Genomic DNA, 10,839 nt, shown 5'->3' on the forward strand with positions numbered 1-10,839 from the left:
GAGATTTGTGACGTCTCTTCCAACTCTTAGATTTTGGGGTCTGGATGCTGGTTTCCTGGCAGAAATTCTTTTAAAACACTCTTGGGGAACTTCAGAGAGCTATACCTGCTTCAAGTTTGATTGATGGAGTCACTTAAAACCAGTGCAGACCATTTTCCCCAAGCTTTCAGGAGGGTTGGAGTGGGGTGGGGTGGGGGTCCTGTTGGAGAGCTCAAGGACTCCGGGAGGCTCTGTGGCCAGACCATTCACAGGAGAATACCCTGAAAACTCTACCCCCACTTTAAGTCTAAAAACCAATTGCCATTGAGTTGATTCCAACTCGTAGTGACCACATGGGTGTCAGAATAGAACTGTGCTCCAGAGGGCTTTCAATGGCTGCTTTTTCAGAAGTAGATCGCGGGGACTTTCTTCTGAGAAGTCTCTGGGTGGACTTGAAATGCCAACCTTTCGGTTACTAGCTGAGCATGTTAGCCATTTGTGCCACCTAGGGATTCCCACTTTAGTCCAGAGGGAGGCTTTGTGTTCTTTGGTTTCCGAGAGTCTGAACCAATGGGAGCCGCTTTAACCTCTAATATGGAGGGGCTTAGGAAGTGTTTCATCCACTCATTTTTGACATTGCATTCTCAGTACCTAGGAGACGTTTGAAAAACTCCTTCCAAATTTCAAATAAAAATAATGACAGCTCCCTACTGGGCCCCCTAAAGTGACTGGGGCTCAGCTCCCCCCCGCCCCACTTGAGTCCTACATGGAAAAGTTTCTTTTTCTTTTTCTTGAGTAGTATCTCTAAGCATAAAGGAAGTCAGAAGGGTCCTCTGCAGCTGACCCTGAGAAATGACTGAGTCTTACCCAACCCTCCCGAAAAGGGAACCCCAAGCAATGAGCTTCTTAGTCAAGGTGGGTCAGTCTTTCACTGAAGGTTAACGAATTGTACACGGGATTTTAGAGCAAAGGGGAAGTTTAGAAATCTCTTAGTCCAACCGTCCCTTTTGAGAGATAGGAAAACCAAGCCTCAGGTTGGTGGCTGAAGTGGTCAAGCTCAAGGTCACAAAATCAGACTCAACCCCCTGGGAGCAGACAAATCACAGGCCTGTTTATCTGGCTCAACCTGGAAGTTGGGGTGTGCGACCCTGCCTGGCATGCAGGGCTGCCCCCCTCAAAGCACCAACTGAGATTCTGACTCAGGGTCAGGGGACCCTTTATCAGGATTGGGGGTTTATGAAGAGATGTTAACAGCGGCCCTCTTTCCGGAGGCCGGATACCATCAAGGCCTCAGTTTTATGAAGAAATCTTAGGCTTCTTTCACAATCTCTGCTCTTAGCTCTTTCTCATGTGAATCAAAATGGAGTGGTTGTTAATTAACTATAATACAGGTGATTGGTTCCTTTTTTTTTTTTAAGTTAACAGGGTCCAAAAGGAAGTTCATTGGGTATATTTGGCCCTCACTGTAAGCTTAAGGGCTTGGCCATGGGGTTGGCTGAGCCACTGTCACTTTGTCAGGCTTAGCAGAGATAACACCCTGGGGAAGGAAGGAAGAGCGGATTCAGGGTTTGGGGAGATCACTACACTAGGCCCCAAGAATCACCTTCCTTCAGCTGGGGCACCAGGGACTGGACCCCTTGCTCCCCTCTACAGAGTGCTCAGCCTGTGTTCAGTGAACACTAGCGGGTTACTGTTGGGCTTGTCTCGATTTCAAATCACTTGACCTCCAGGGTCTCCTCCAGTTCTGAGTCTAAGGGAAGACCAACACTTTCCGAAACCCATTCTCTCACCTGCGTCTCCACCTGCAACTCTTCAGGAATGGATATGGGGCCTTTGGGTGCTGAAAAGACTTGAAGAGCAAGGAATTTGATTTTCCCACCCTGTTGCTCCAGCAACTATCCTTACCCTTCCTGCTCTAGGCTGTGTTCACTGGGGATTGACAGCACGACAGATGGTAATGGGTAGAGCACTGGGCTAGGAGTCAAAGATACTCCGCTGCGGTGGAGCCTTGGAATAGTCACTTTCCTCTCTAAGCCTCAGTTTTCCCGCCTGTGACCTGGAAGGACAATCCCTGAATCCCTTGCCCTGGTGTTGAGTTCAATAATATAATGTACACCAGAGGACTTGAAACACTGTCCTGCTTTCCTCCTTAGCCTGTCAGTTCCCTTGCTGAGAAAATGCCTGTGAAGGGCACTGCCCAGCACCTGGCACACAGTCTGCACTGAATAAATGCCCACCCTTTGGTCTGACGGTTATGAGCTTGGCGTCCTGGTTCACCTAGCTCTGCCCGGGATCATTTGAGGTCTCTAAGCCTCAGTGCCTCTTCTATAAAATGGGGCAACAGCGGGACTCACCTCATGGAGTAAAGGAACTGAGGCTAAGTAGATCCTGGCTGTAAGAAGTGTTTCCTGGTGTTCTGTTGTATCAGCTTAAACATTTAGCTTTGGTGCTGGTTGCTTTACTAATAAAATGTTATGTGTTAAAAAAAAAGATTATCTTTTGATTGAGAGACAGATCACAGCCCTCCAAGGCCGCTGCAGAAACAGAGGGTGAGGGGAACCTAGCCCCTAGCTCATGGGGCTCCCCTCCTGCTCCACCCAGGGTCTGGCCTCCCCAGGGGGTTTCCTGAAGTGAAGAGTTAGAAGGGGGAAGGAAGGGGGGTGTTGGGAGCCCTGGTAGAGGAGGGGGAGGAGCAGAAGGAGGAAGACGTGTCCTTGGGAGATAAGGCTCCTAGCAAGACCGAGGAGGGGGGAGGGCAGGCGACAGCAGCCCCAAGCCACTTTTTTGTTCCGAGAGCTGAGAATCTGACAGCTGGAAGAGACCTCAGAAGCCTTCGAGCCCCACCCTTTCGTTTTAGGGCCGAGAGAGGGAAGTCCTCGGGGACCGCTGTGGCTTGGGACCAGGTCTTCTGACACTGGTCTAGGGCTCATTGCCACCCTAAAGCATCTTCCTTCATCCAGGGCTGACTCATCCACTGTCTTTTTGGTACAAATTCTTAACGTGCCCAGCTGCTAACCAAAAGGTTGGAGGTTCAAGTCCACCCAGAGGCCTCTCGGAAGAAAGGGCTGGCAATCTCCTTTTGAAAGAAAAGTCAGCCATTGAAGACCCTGTGGGGCACAGTTCTACTCTGACACACATAGGGTCGCCATGAGTCAGAGCTGACTTGATGGCAATTGGTTTTTTGGACTATAGGTCAGGTGCTGGGGATGAGGCAGAAACACTGCACAGGGCCTGCCCCCCAAGAAGCTTCCGTTCAGTGAGCAAAGATACCACCCTTGGCTGGGCACTTACTTCAGCCCAGGCACTGGGCTGAGCACTTTACACATCTGTTTGTAACAAACGAAGGTCATTTCTTGCTCTCAGCAATCCCATGAGGTTGGATCGTGATCCTCATTTAGCAGATCCAGACACTGAGGCTACAAGCCCTTCATTGACAAGACCTACAGCCAGGAGGGGGTGGGCCTGGGAGTGACACCTTGAGTGGCGCTGCCACAGCCCAAACTCTGGATGCCCTCAGAGGGCTCTGGCGAGGGGGTACGGGCAGACCCTCTGGGGGAGTCCCTCTTCTGCTGTACTCTGGGTCATCCTCCCAGGAAAAGGACCAGTCCACCTGCCCCGAAAGCAGAGCTCCAAGCTGCGCTCTCTAATCTCCGACCTCCCACCCCGCTCCTCAGCCGAGGCCTTATCGCCCAGGCCCTCGATGTTGGTCAGAAGCAGCCAAATCCCTTTCCCGCGCTTGGCGCTATCGCCCCTGCAGCCCTTTGTGGCGGCATCTGAAGCGGGGCGGGTGTGGGGAGGGGGGTGCTGAGAGGCCTGGGGAATGGGGCCAGCCTGTGCTCAGCATGGGGGTGGAGACCATGTGGAAAAACCCAAAGATGTGCTTTGCCTCCCAGGTGCCCTTAGGAGAGCCTCACCGTCAGGGCACAGAGGGTTCTGCCCAGAAATCCAGGAGCCCCGGTGTGGTCAGGATGGTCCAGCCCTGCCACTCCCTCCCACCCCCACCCCAGGGCAACAAGGGCAGGTCCCTTCCCCAATTTGGTCCTTGGTTTCCTTCTTCCACCTCCCTGATGAGTGGGTTCAATGACAAGGCGGGGCTGGGTGGCCTACTGCTCGGCCCCTGGAGTTTGGGGGCCTCTTCCTCCATGTCCACAACAAAGCTTTAGGCCTCCAGGTGGGGGGAGTTCCTCTTGTGCCTTGAGTCCCGCACACAACTCCAATCCACCAAACCCCCCAGAGAGAAAGAAGGCCCCTCTCTGGGGACCAGACACTAGGCTGGGACGTGGATGAGGTGCAGCCCTCCTCTAACTGTAGCAGCTCCCAACTTACCCAATAACGTGGATTTCTGACTGAAGGTGGCTTGCTTGCTGCAGGCCGCTGCCTGCCAGTGCCTCCAGTGATAGGCACCGAATACACCTGAGCCTGGCAATGGTGGCCTCATGCTTAGGCCCACCTTACAAAAAAAAAGAATAGGCCCAGAGAGGTTAAGTGTTCACCCCAAATTGCACAGCAGGTGAGAGGGAATTCTAAACCAAGCATCTGACTCCAAAACATAAGCTCAGGCCACCTCTTTCTATGGCCTCTGAATATGGACTCTACCAGATCTCAAATATGGACTCCACCTAGATTCAGGGTCCACAGTGTGTCGAATCCAGGGACGTTCCTGCCCTTCCTTCTGTATTGCCAGTGCCAACTCGAGCAGGCCTATACTGGCATTTTGTAGCGGGTGGGTGTTTGATTTCAGAAGGTGGTGCCAAAATATGGAGGAGCAAGTCCTCTTGTCTCTCCTAACCTTTCTCACCCCTCTGCCCTGGCAGGTGTGGGGTGCACGCTGAGAATGCCACGCTCCTTCCTGGTGAAGAGTAAGAAGGCTCACACCTACCACCAGCCCCACATCCAGGAGGATGAGCTGGCCTGGCCTCCTGCCCTGACCCCTGGTGAGTCAGAGCCCAGGCTGGCCTCCCACTGCACCCACCCAGGGTGCCCTGCCCTACACAATGAGGGATGCATCCAAAGTAGCTCCCTCTTCCAAGTCTGGAATGCAGGAGGAGCTTGATAAATGTTGGTTAAATGAATGGATGAATGAAAAGAGTGAGTGAATGAATGAATGCACCCATCTCTTCTGACTCCAATGGTCTTGTCTTTCCACAGTGGCTGGGGACCAGGTCCTGAGCAATGGCCCTGTCCTCAGCACCCTGTTCACAAACCAGTGTCTGGATTGGACCAGCCTCAAACGGGAGCCCAAGCCGGAGCTGGACCGGAGCCTGACCAGGATGGCCTCAGCACCAGGTACCCAGCTAAGGGGGTGCTGTGCCAAGGGGCATGGTGTGGGGAGGGACTCCTGAAAGCAGGAGGCCTCCGAGTCATGGAGTCTGAGGAAAGACCAACAAGGTTATCTGCATGCAATCTGGCTGTCTAGCTTCTGCTTGAACCCCTCCTGGCTGGGGAACTCATTCCCTTATGAGCGTCCCTGTGTAGGTGGGAGTAGGTGGGTCAGCAGACAGCAGCTGGGCAGTTTGACACAGTGGTTGAGGTGGGCACTCCTGAGGGGGAGCATCTCTGGACTGGAAAAACTGAGGAGCCACAATGAGGACACAGCAGTTCCCCTAATACTTTGGGTTATACACCAAAACCCTAAGTGTGAGGTAGCTAAGCGGAGGCAGGTCGGGAGCGGGTGTCTTAGTTTGGATTTTTGGTTTCCTGGCATTTCCTGCTGCCCTGTGCAAAAGCAGAACAGACAAAGAAAATAATCTGGTGTGCAAGGAAATGTTAGTGCAGGGTAGATACAAGTGGGACAATGACAACATTTGCTACCGGGCTTCCTTCTCACAGCCCAGCACCATCATCATCATTTTTCTCTTCCTCCACACCATCCTCATCTCCCTCACCATCATCATTATTCTCACCACTCTCACCTCCTTCACTACCCTCACCCCCACCTCCCTCACCTCACCACTTCACCATCCTCACCTCCCTCACCACTCCTGGCATCACAGCCAATAGATAGTAGGTGTTTCTTGAGTTCCAAGCACTGTGCTGAACATTTATAAACATTATCTTATCGAATCCTCACCTGCGAGCCAGGTAGTGTTATCTTCCCCCAGTTTACAGAAGAGGAAACTGAGTCTCAGAAAGGGGAACTCCATGCCCAAGCTCACCCAGCTGGCTAGTGGAGAAGCCAAGGACAGACCACAGTCTCCGCAACCCTGCAGCCTCTCCCCAACCCTGCAGCCTCTCCCCAGGCAGAACCATGCTCGGGAGGTCTAGGCTTACCTGGAATGTGCCCCTCTGTCCACAGAGGGCCCTGTTGTGATGTCACGAGCTCAGGACGGTGACTCGCCACCCTCTGACTCACCCCCATTCTACAAGCCCAGCTTCTCCTGGGATGCCCTGGCGTCATCCTATGGCCATAGCTACCGGCAGGCCGCCTCTACCATGCAGTCTGCCTTCCTGGAGCGCTCCGTCAGCCTGTATGGTAGCCCACTGATGCCCAATGCCGAGCCCCCCTTGGACTTCAGCCTCCGCTACTCCCCAGGCATGGACACATACCACTGCCTCAAGTGCAACAAGGTGAGCAGCCCGGGGAGCAGCTGGGCATGCAGGACCTGCCCAGCATCTCCTCTCCTGCCAGGGTGTTACCTGTGCTGTGGACCTTGGGAGTCCTGGGGGAGGAAGGGATTAAGGATTTAGAATGTTCATCCTCATCACCATTTATTGAGCCCTAACCATGTGCTTGGCCCTATGCTAAGTACTTGATGTGCGGGACCCCATGAGCCCTGGGAAGTAGGCTTTGTTAGCTCCAGTGTATGGATGAAGGGCTAAGGCTCTGAGAGGTTGAGTCACTTGCCCAAGATCACACAGCAAGTAGATATCAGAACCAGCATTCAAACGTAGCTCTGGCCAACTCCTGGCTTTTAACCCCTGAGGCTATTTAGCCTCTGGATGGGGCTAGAAGGGGCCTTCCAGATCCCCCCTCCCAGCCCCCATTTTCCAGACAGGAAATCAAACCACGGAGATGGAAAGGGACCTGCCCAAGACACATAGCAGCAACAGAACTGACAACCTGTGCTGCAGCCGGGCATGGAGATGAAGGCGGTGGGTGTGGTCATGGGACCCCAGGCCTGTCTCCCTCTCTGCAGCCCCCAGTGGTTTCATGCTCTGCCCTTGCCCCCAGGTGTTCTCTACCCCCCATGGGCTTGAGGTTCATGTCCGCCGCTCCCACAGTGGGACCCGGCCCTTCGCCTGTGACATCTGTGGCAAAACCTTCGGCCATGCTGTGAGCCTGGAGCAGCACACACACATCCACTCCCAGGTGGGCAGCTGGCCAAGCACAGGGCCCCATTTCCCACCCTGTGCTTCCCTCAGGAAGTCTAGGGGGTGGGTCTCTTGTCTGTTCCTGAGGGTGACATACTGCCCACCTCCCCTGGTCTGAGTCTCCAAACACCCACCCTTAACACATTTTGGTCCCTGATTGATAAGAGTCAGCTTCATGTCCAATTGGAAGAGGATTTTGCCCTGGTTGAGATTTCAAGGGCAACGAGATGTCTGGGGTGCTCAGAAATGATCCCACCCACTGGGTGGTCCAGGCAGGTTCCCTCAGCTTTGAGGCCCTCTTAGAATCTTGGAGTTAGACTTAAATGTTCATCTGATCCCACTTAGCCTTACCTGAGACAGGGCTCTCTTCTTAGTATTCCATCCAAGGAGACTACTTGAAACTGACATGGGTCCCTAACACCTGGAGCAGGCAGGGAAAGCAGACTAGATATCTGGAGAGCTTCCACTCAAGAGCACGTACCGGGTGCCAGGCACCAGCTCAGTTCTCTACTTCAGTCCTCCCGACAGTCCCTTCAGGTCATTGCTATCACTTTCCTGATGCCTGATGAGTCTCAGGGAGGTTAAATGGGGCCAATAGTGGGCTCCAATAACTAGAACTTTTAACTAAATCACTGCAGTGCCCATAACCATTCCTGTCTCGAGGAACTCACATCTAAGTTTCATAAGATGCAAATCCTTTGGAAAACCTCCCAGGTCAGTCCACCAGTCACTCAACAAACATTTTTTGGGACTTATTTTGAATGGGATACTGTGAAATTTACAAAGAAAAACCCCATAGGAGACCAGTCAGGCCCCAAGTCCCAGTACCTCCTGGAAGGCAGGATGGGGGACCCCTGGGCCCTTTCTCCTCCAGGCCCCTGTCCTCAAGGCCACCCCAACGGAGTCTCCTGTTCCTCAGGGGACGCCGGCCAGGTCCAGTCCTGCACTCAGCTTGGCACTCCCGGGCGGCGAGGCCCCGCCTGCGCCTGACCCCCTGGGACCTCGTTTCCTCCGGCAGGAGCGCAGCTTCGAGTGCCAGATGTGTGGCAAAGCCTTCAAGCGCTCATCCACCCTGTCCACTCACCTGCTCATCCACTCGGACACACGGCCCTACCCCTGCCAGTTCTGCGGCAAGCGCTTCCACCAGAAGTCCGACATGAAGAAGCACACCTACATCCACACCGGTGAGCCCGCCCCCTGGCCTGCCCAGCACTCTGCCCCACTCTCCCCTTCCAGGGCCAGCGTCTCCCCAGGCCAAGCCCACCCAAGGCCTACACAGAGCCAGCAGGCCTGAGCACTGCCAAGGTCAACACACTGGCCTCGGGGGCACCTCTGTCTTTAATGAAAGACACGTTCAAAGGCCCCTGGCTTTAGGATGGGAGTAGGGTCAGGTGACAAACAGAATGGCCACTCTCTGGTGGAGGGCTGGCTGCACTGGGTTACCTAAATACACTTAATGCCTAGAAAGAGTCCCTGGGTGGTACAAAACAATTAAGTGCTCAACTACCAGCCAAAAGGTTGGCTGTTCAAACCTGCCCAGAGATGCCTCTAAAGACAGGACTTGCGATCTGCTTCCGGAAGGCCACAGCCTTGAAAACCCTTTGGAGCAGTTCTATTCTGCACACATGGGGTCGCCGTGAGTCAGAATCGACTTAAGAACAGCTAACAACAACAATACCTAGAAAAAACACTGGAAGGAAACCCACCAAAATGTCAACACTGGTTATCTCTAGGTAGGAATGACTAGCAGTGAATTTTCCCTCCATTCATCATTTATTCCTCAGATATCTACCAAGTGCCTCTTTTGTGCCTGGCCCTGTGCCAGGTGCTGGGATATATTGATAAGCAAGATAGATCCAGTCCTTGGCCTAACCGAGCTTGTCATCCAATGTGGGCAGAGGAGGGTCTGAGTTTTATTTTGCTTACCTGCCTTTTCTAATTATTTTCTGAAGTGAGTTGGTTATGAAATAAAACATAATGAAGATTCAGAAAGCAAAGGCAGAGCAGAAGGGCAGCCTGCCTTCCATAGATGCCCTGACCTTGTCCTTGTTGCCCGCCAGGTGAGAAGCCACACAAGTGCCAGGTGTGCGGGAAGGCCTTCAGCCAGAGCTCCAACCTCATCACCCACAGCCGGAAGCACACAGGCTTCAAGCCCTTCACCTGTGAGCTGTGCACTAAGGGTTTCCAGCGCAAGGTGGACCTGCGGCGGCACCGCGAGAGCCAGCACAATCTCAAGTGAGGGTGGGTCTGCTCCCCACTCCCGGCCAGCCCACCCTGATGTCCTGTCACTCGGAGGCAGGCCAGGAGGGAGGCCAGCCTCATGCACCCAGATCCTCAGTCTCCTACAGGCGGCACTGGACTAGAAGTCTTCGAGCTTGTTTTGAGACCCACGAATTTGTTGTGTGACCTCGGGCAAGTCACTTCCACTCTCTGGACCAACATGTCTCCTGCTGTAAAGTGTAGGAGCTGGGCTGAGTCTTTTCTGAGCTGAAGTCTTCTACAGATGTAAGAGCTCCAGTGCCTTCTCCAGGGCAGAGCCCCCCAGAGTACCCCAGGTGGACAGAGGTGTCAAGAACGGACCAGAGCTGGAACCAACAGAGAATCCTCTCCCTGCCTACTGCTCCTCTGGCTGGGAACTGGTTACCTTGGTATTTAGAGGGCCTCTTTCTGGAAGCCACAAATGATCAGAGCTGCCTCTTGCCCCAGTGGGAGGCCTAGTACCCCTCTGCTTCAGCCACACTTGCTGGCCGCCCCAGCTCTGAGCAGCACTCTGCTGCCCACGGAGCTTCCAGTCCTGCTCTCAAGCAGTGGGGCCGGAGAAACCAGCAGTTATTGCTATCAGAAGTCTGTTCCTCTCAACTGCTGTAAATAAAAATAAAGACACAGATTCATTTATATTTTTTTATTGTGGTAAGTACAGTATAATAGGTAACAAAACATTTGCCATCTCTATAATCTTCACTTGTACGGCTTAGAGACATTAATTACATTCATTGTGTTGTTCAACCATCACTATTAAAATTCATTTACATTTGAGAAACCAAAACCAAACCCTTTGCCATCAAGTCAATTCTGACTCACAGTGACCCTATAGGACAGAGAAGAACTGCCCCGTAGGGGGTTTCCAAAGAGTGGCTGGTGGATTCAAAGGCAAGCAGCCGAGCTCTTAACCACTGAGCCACCAGGGCTCCTTACATTTGATAAGCACTTATTAAACATCTTCTAGGTGTAAGGCACTGAATGAGGCTTTAGGGGTTTGGGGAGCTTCATAAAAGCAGAGAAAGCTACAGAGGAACCCACAAACGAGTTGGGGAGACTCTAAAGGGAGTAAACTGATCAAGTGCCGTAACAGAAGCCTAAGAGACCTTAAGCAACAAGATGACAGAGAAGGGCAAGGTTAATACAATCAGGGGTTGTATCAGCTTCCTATGGCTTTTGTAACAAATTGCCAAAATTTAATGGCTTAAAACCAGGGCTTTGAACCAGTTCATTCCAGTTTCAAATCACTGCTGAGAACTAGCATTTCAACCTCAGATATACTGAATCGGA

At 52.8% G+C, this 10,839-nt stretch overlaps 1 protein-coding gene across 2 annotated transcripts; it reads left to right on the forward strand.

The window, feature by feature from the left end:
- The first annotated feature begins 4,807 nt into the window (after positions 1 to 4,807).
- Positions 4,808 to 10,185, forward strand: GFI1B (growth factor independent 1B transcriptional repressor). Of its 2 annotated transcripts, XM_004375790.2 has the most exons (6): positions 4,808 to 4,913; positions 5,128 to 5,265; positions 6,275 to 6,546; positions 7,151 to 7,288; positions 8,309 to 8,474; positions 9,351 to 10,185. In XM_004375790.2, the coding sequence occupies exons 1-6, from the start codon at positions 4,814 to 4,816 to the stop codon at positions 9,527 to 9,529; spliced, it is 993 nt and encodes a 330-aa protein (XP_004375847.1). In that variant the 5' UTR covers positions 4,808 to 4,813; the 3' UTR covers positions 9,530 to 10,185. The 2 variants fall into 2 exon arrangements, with proteins under 2 accessions (XP_004375847.1, XP_004375848.1); XM_004375791.2 differs by lacking the exon at positions 7,151 to 7,288.
- Positions 10,186 to 10,839: the final 654 nt, after the last annotated feature.

This window comes from Trichechus manatus, unplaced genomic scaffold (assembly GCF_000243295.1).
Source record: "Trichechus manatus latirostris isolate Lorelei unplaced genomic scaffold, TriManLat1.0 scaffold00038, whole genome shotgun sequence".
Lineage (NCBI taxonomy): Eukaryota > Metazoa > Chordata > Mammalia > Sirenia > Trichechidae > Trichechus > Trichechus manatus.

Coding starts and splice junctions, on each gene's coding strand:
- GFI1B (XM_004375790.2), top strand. CDS start 4,814: ATGCCACGCTCCTTCCTGGTGAAGAGTAAGAAGGCTCACACCTACCAC. Junction 5,266..6,274: donor CAGGATGGCCTCAGCACCAG/GTACCCAGCTAA, acceptor CTCTGTCCACAG/AGGGCCCTGTTGTGATGTCA. Junction 8,475..9,350: donor GCACACCTACATCCACACCG/GTGAGCCCGCCC, acceptor GTTGCCCGCCAG/GTGAGAAGCCACACAAGTGC.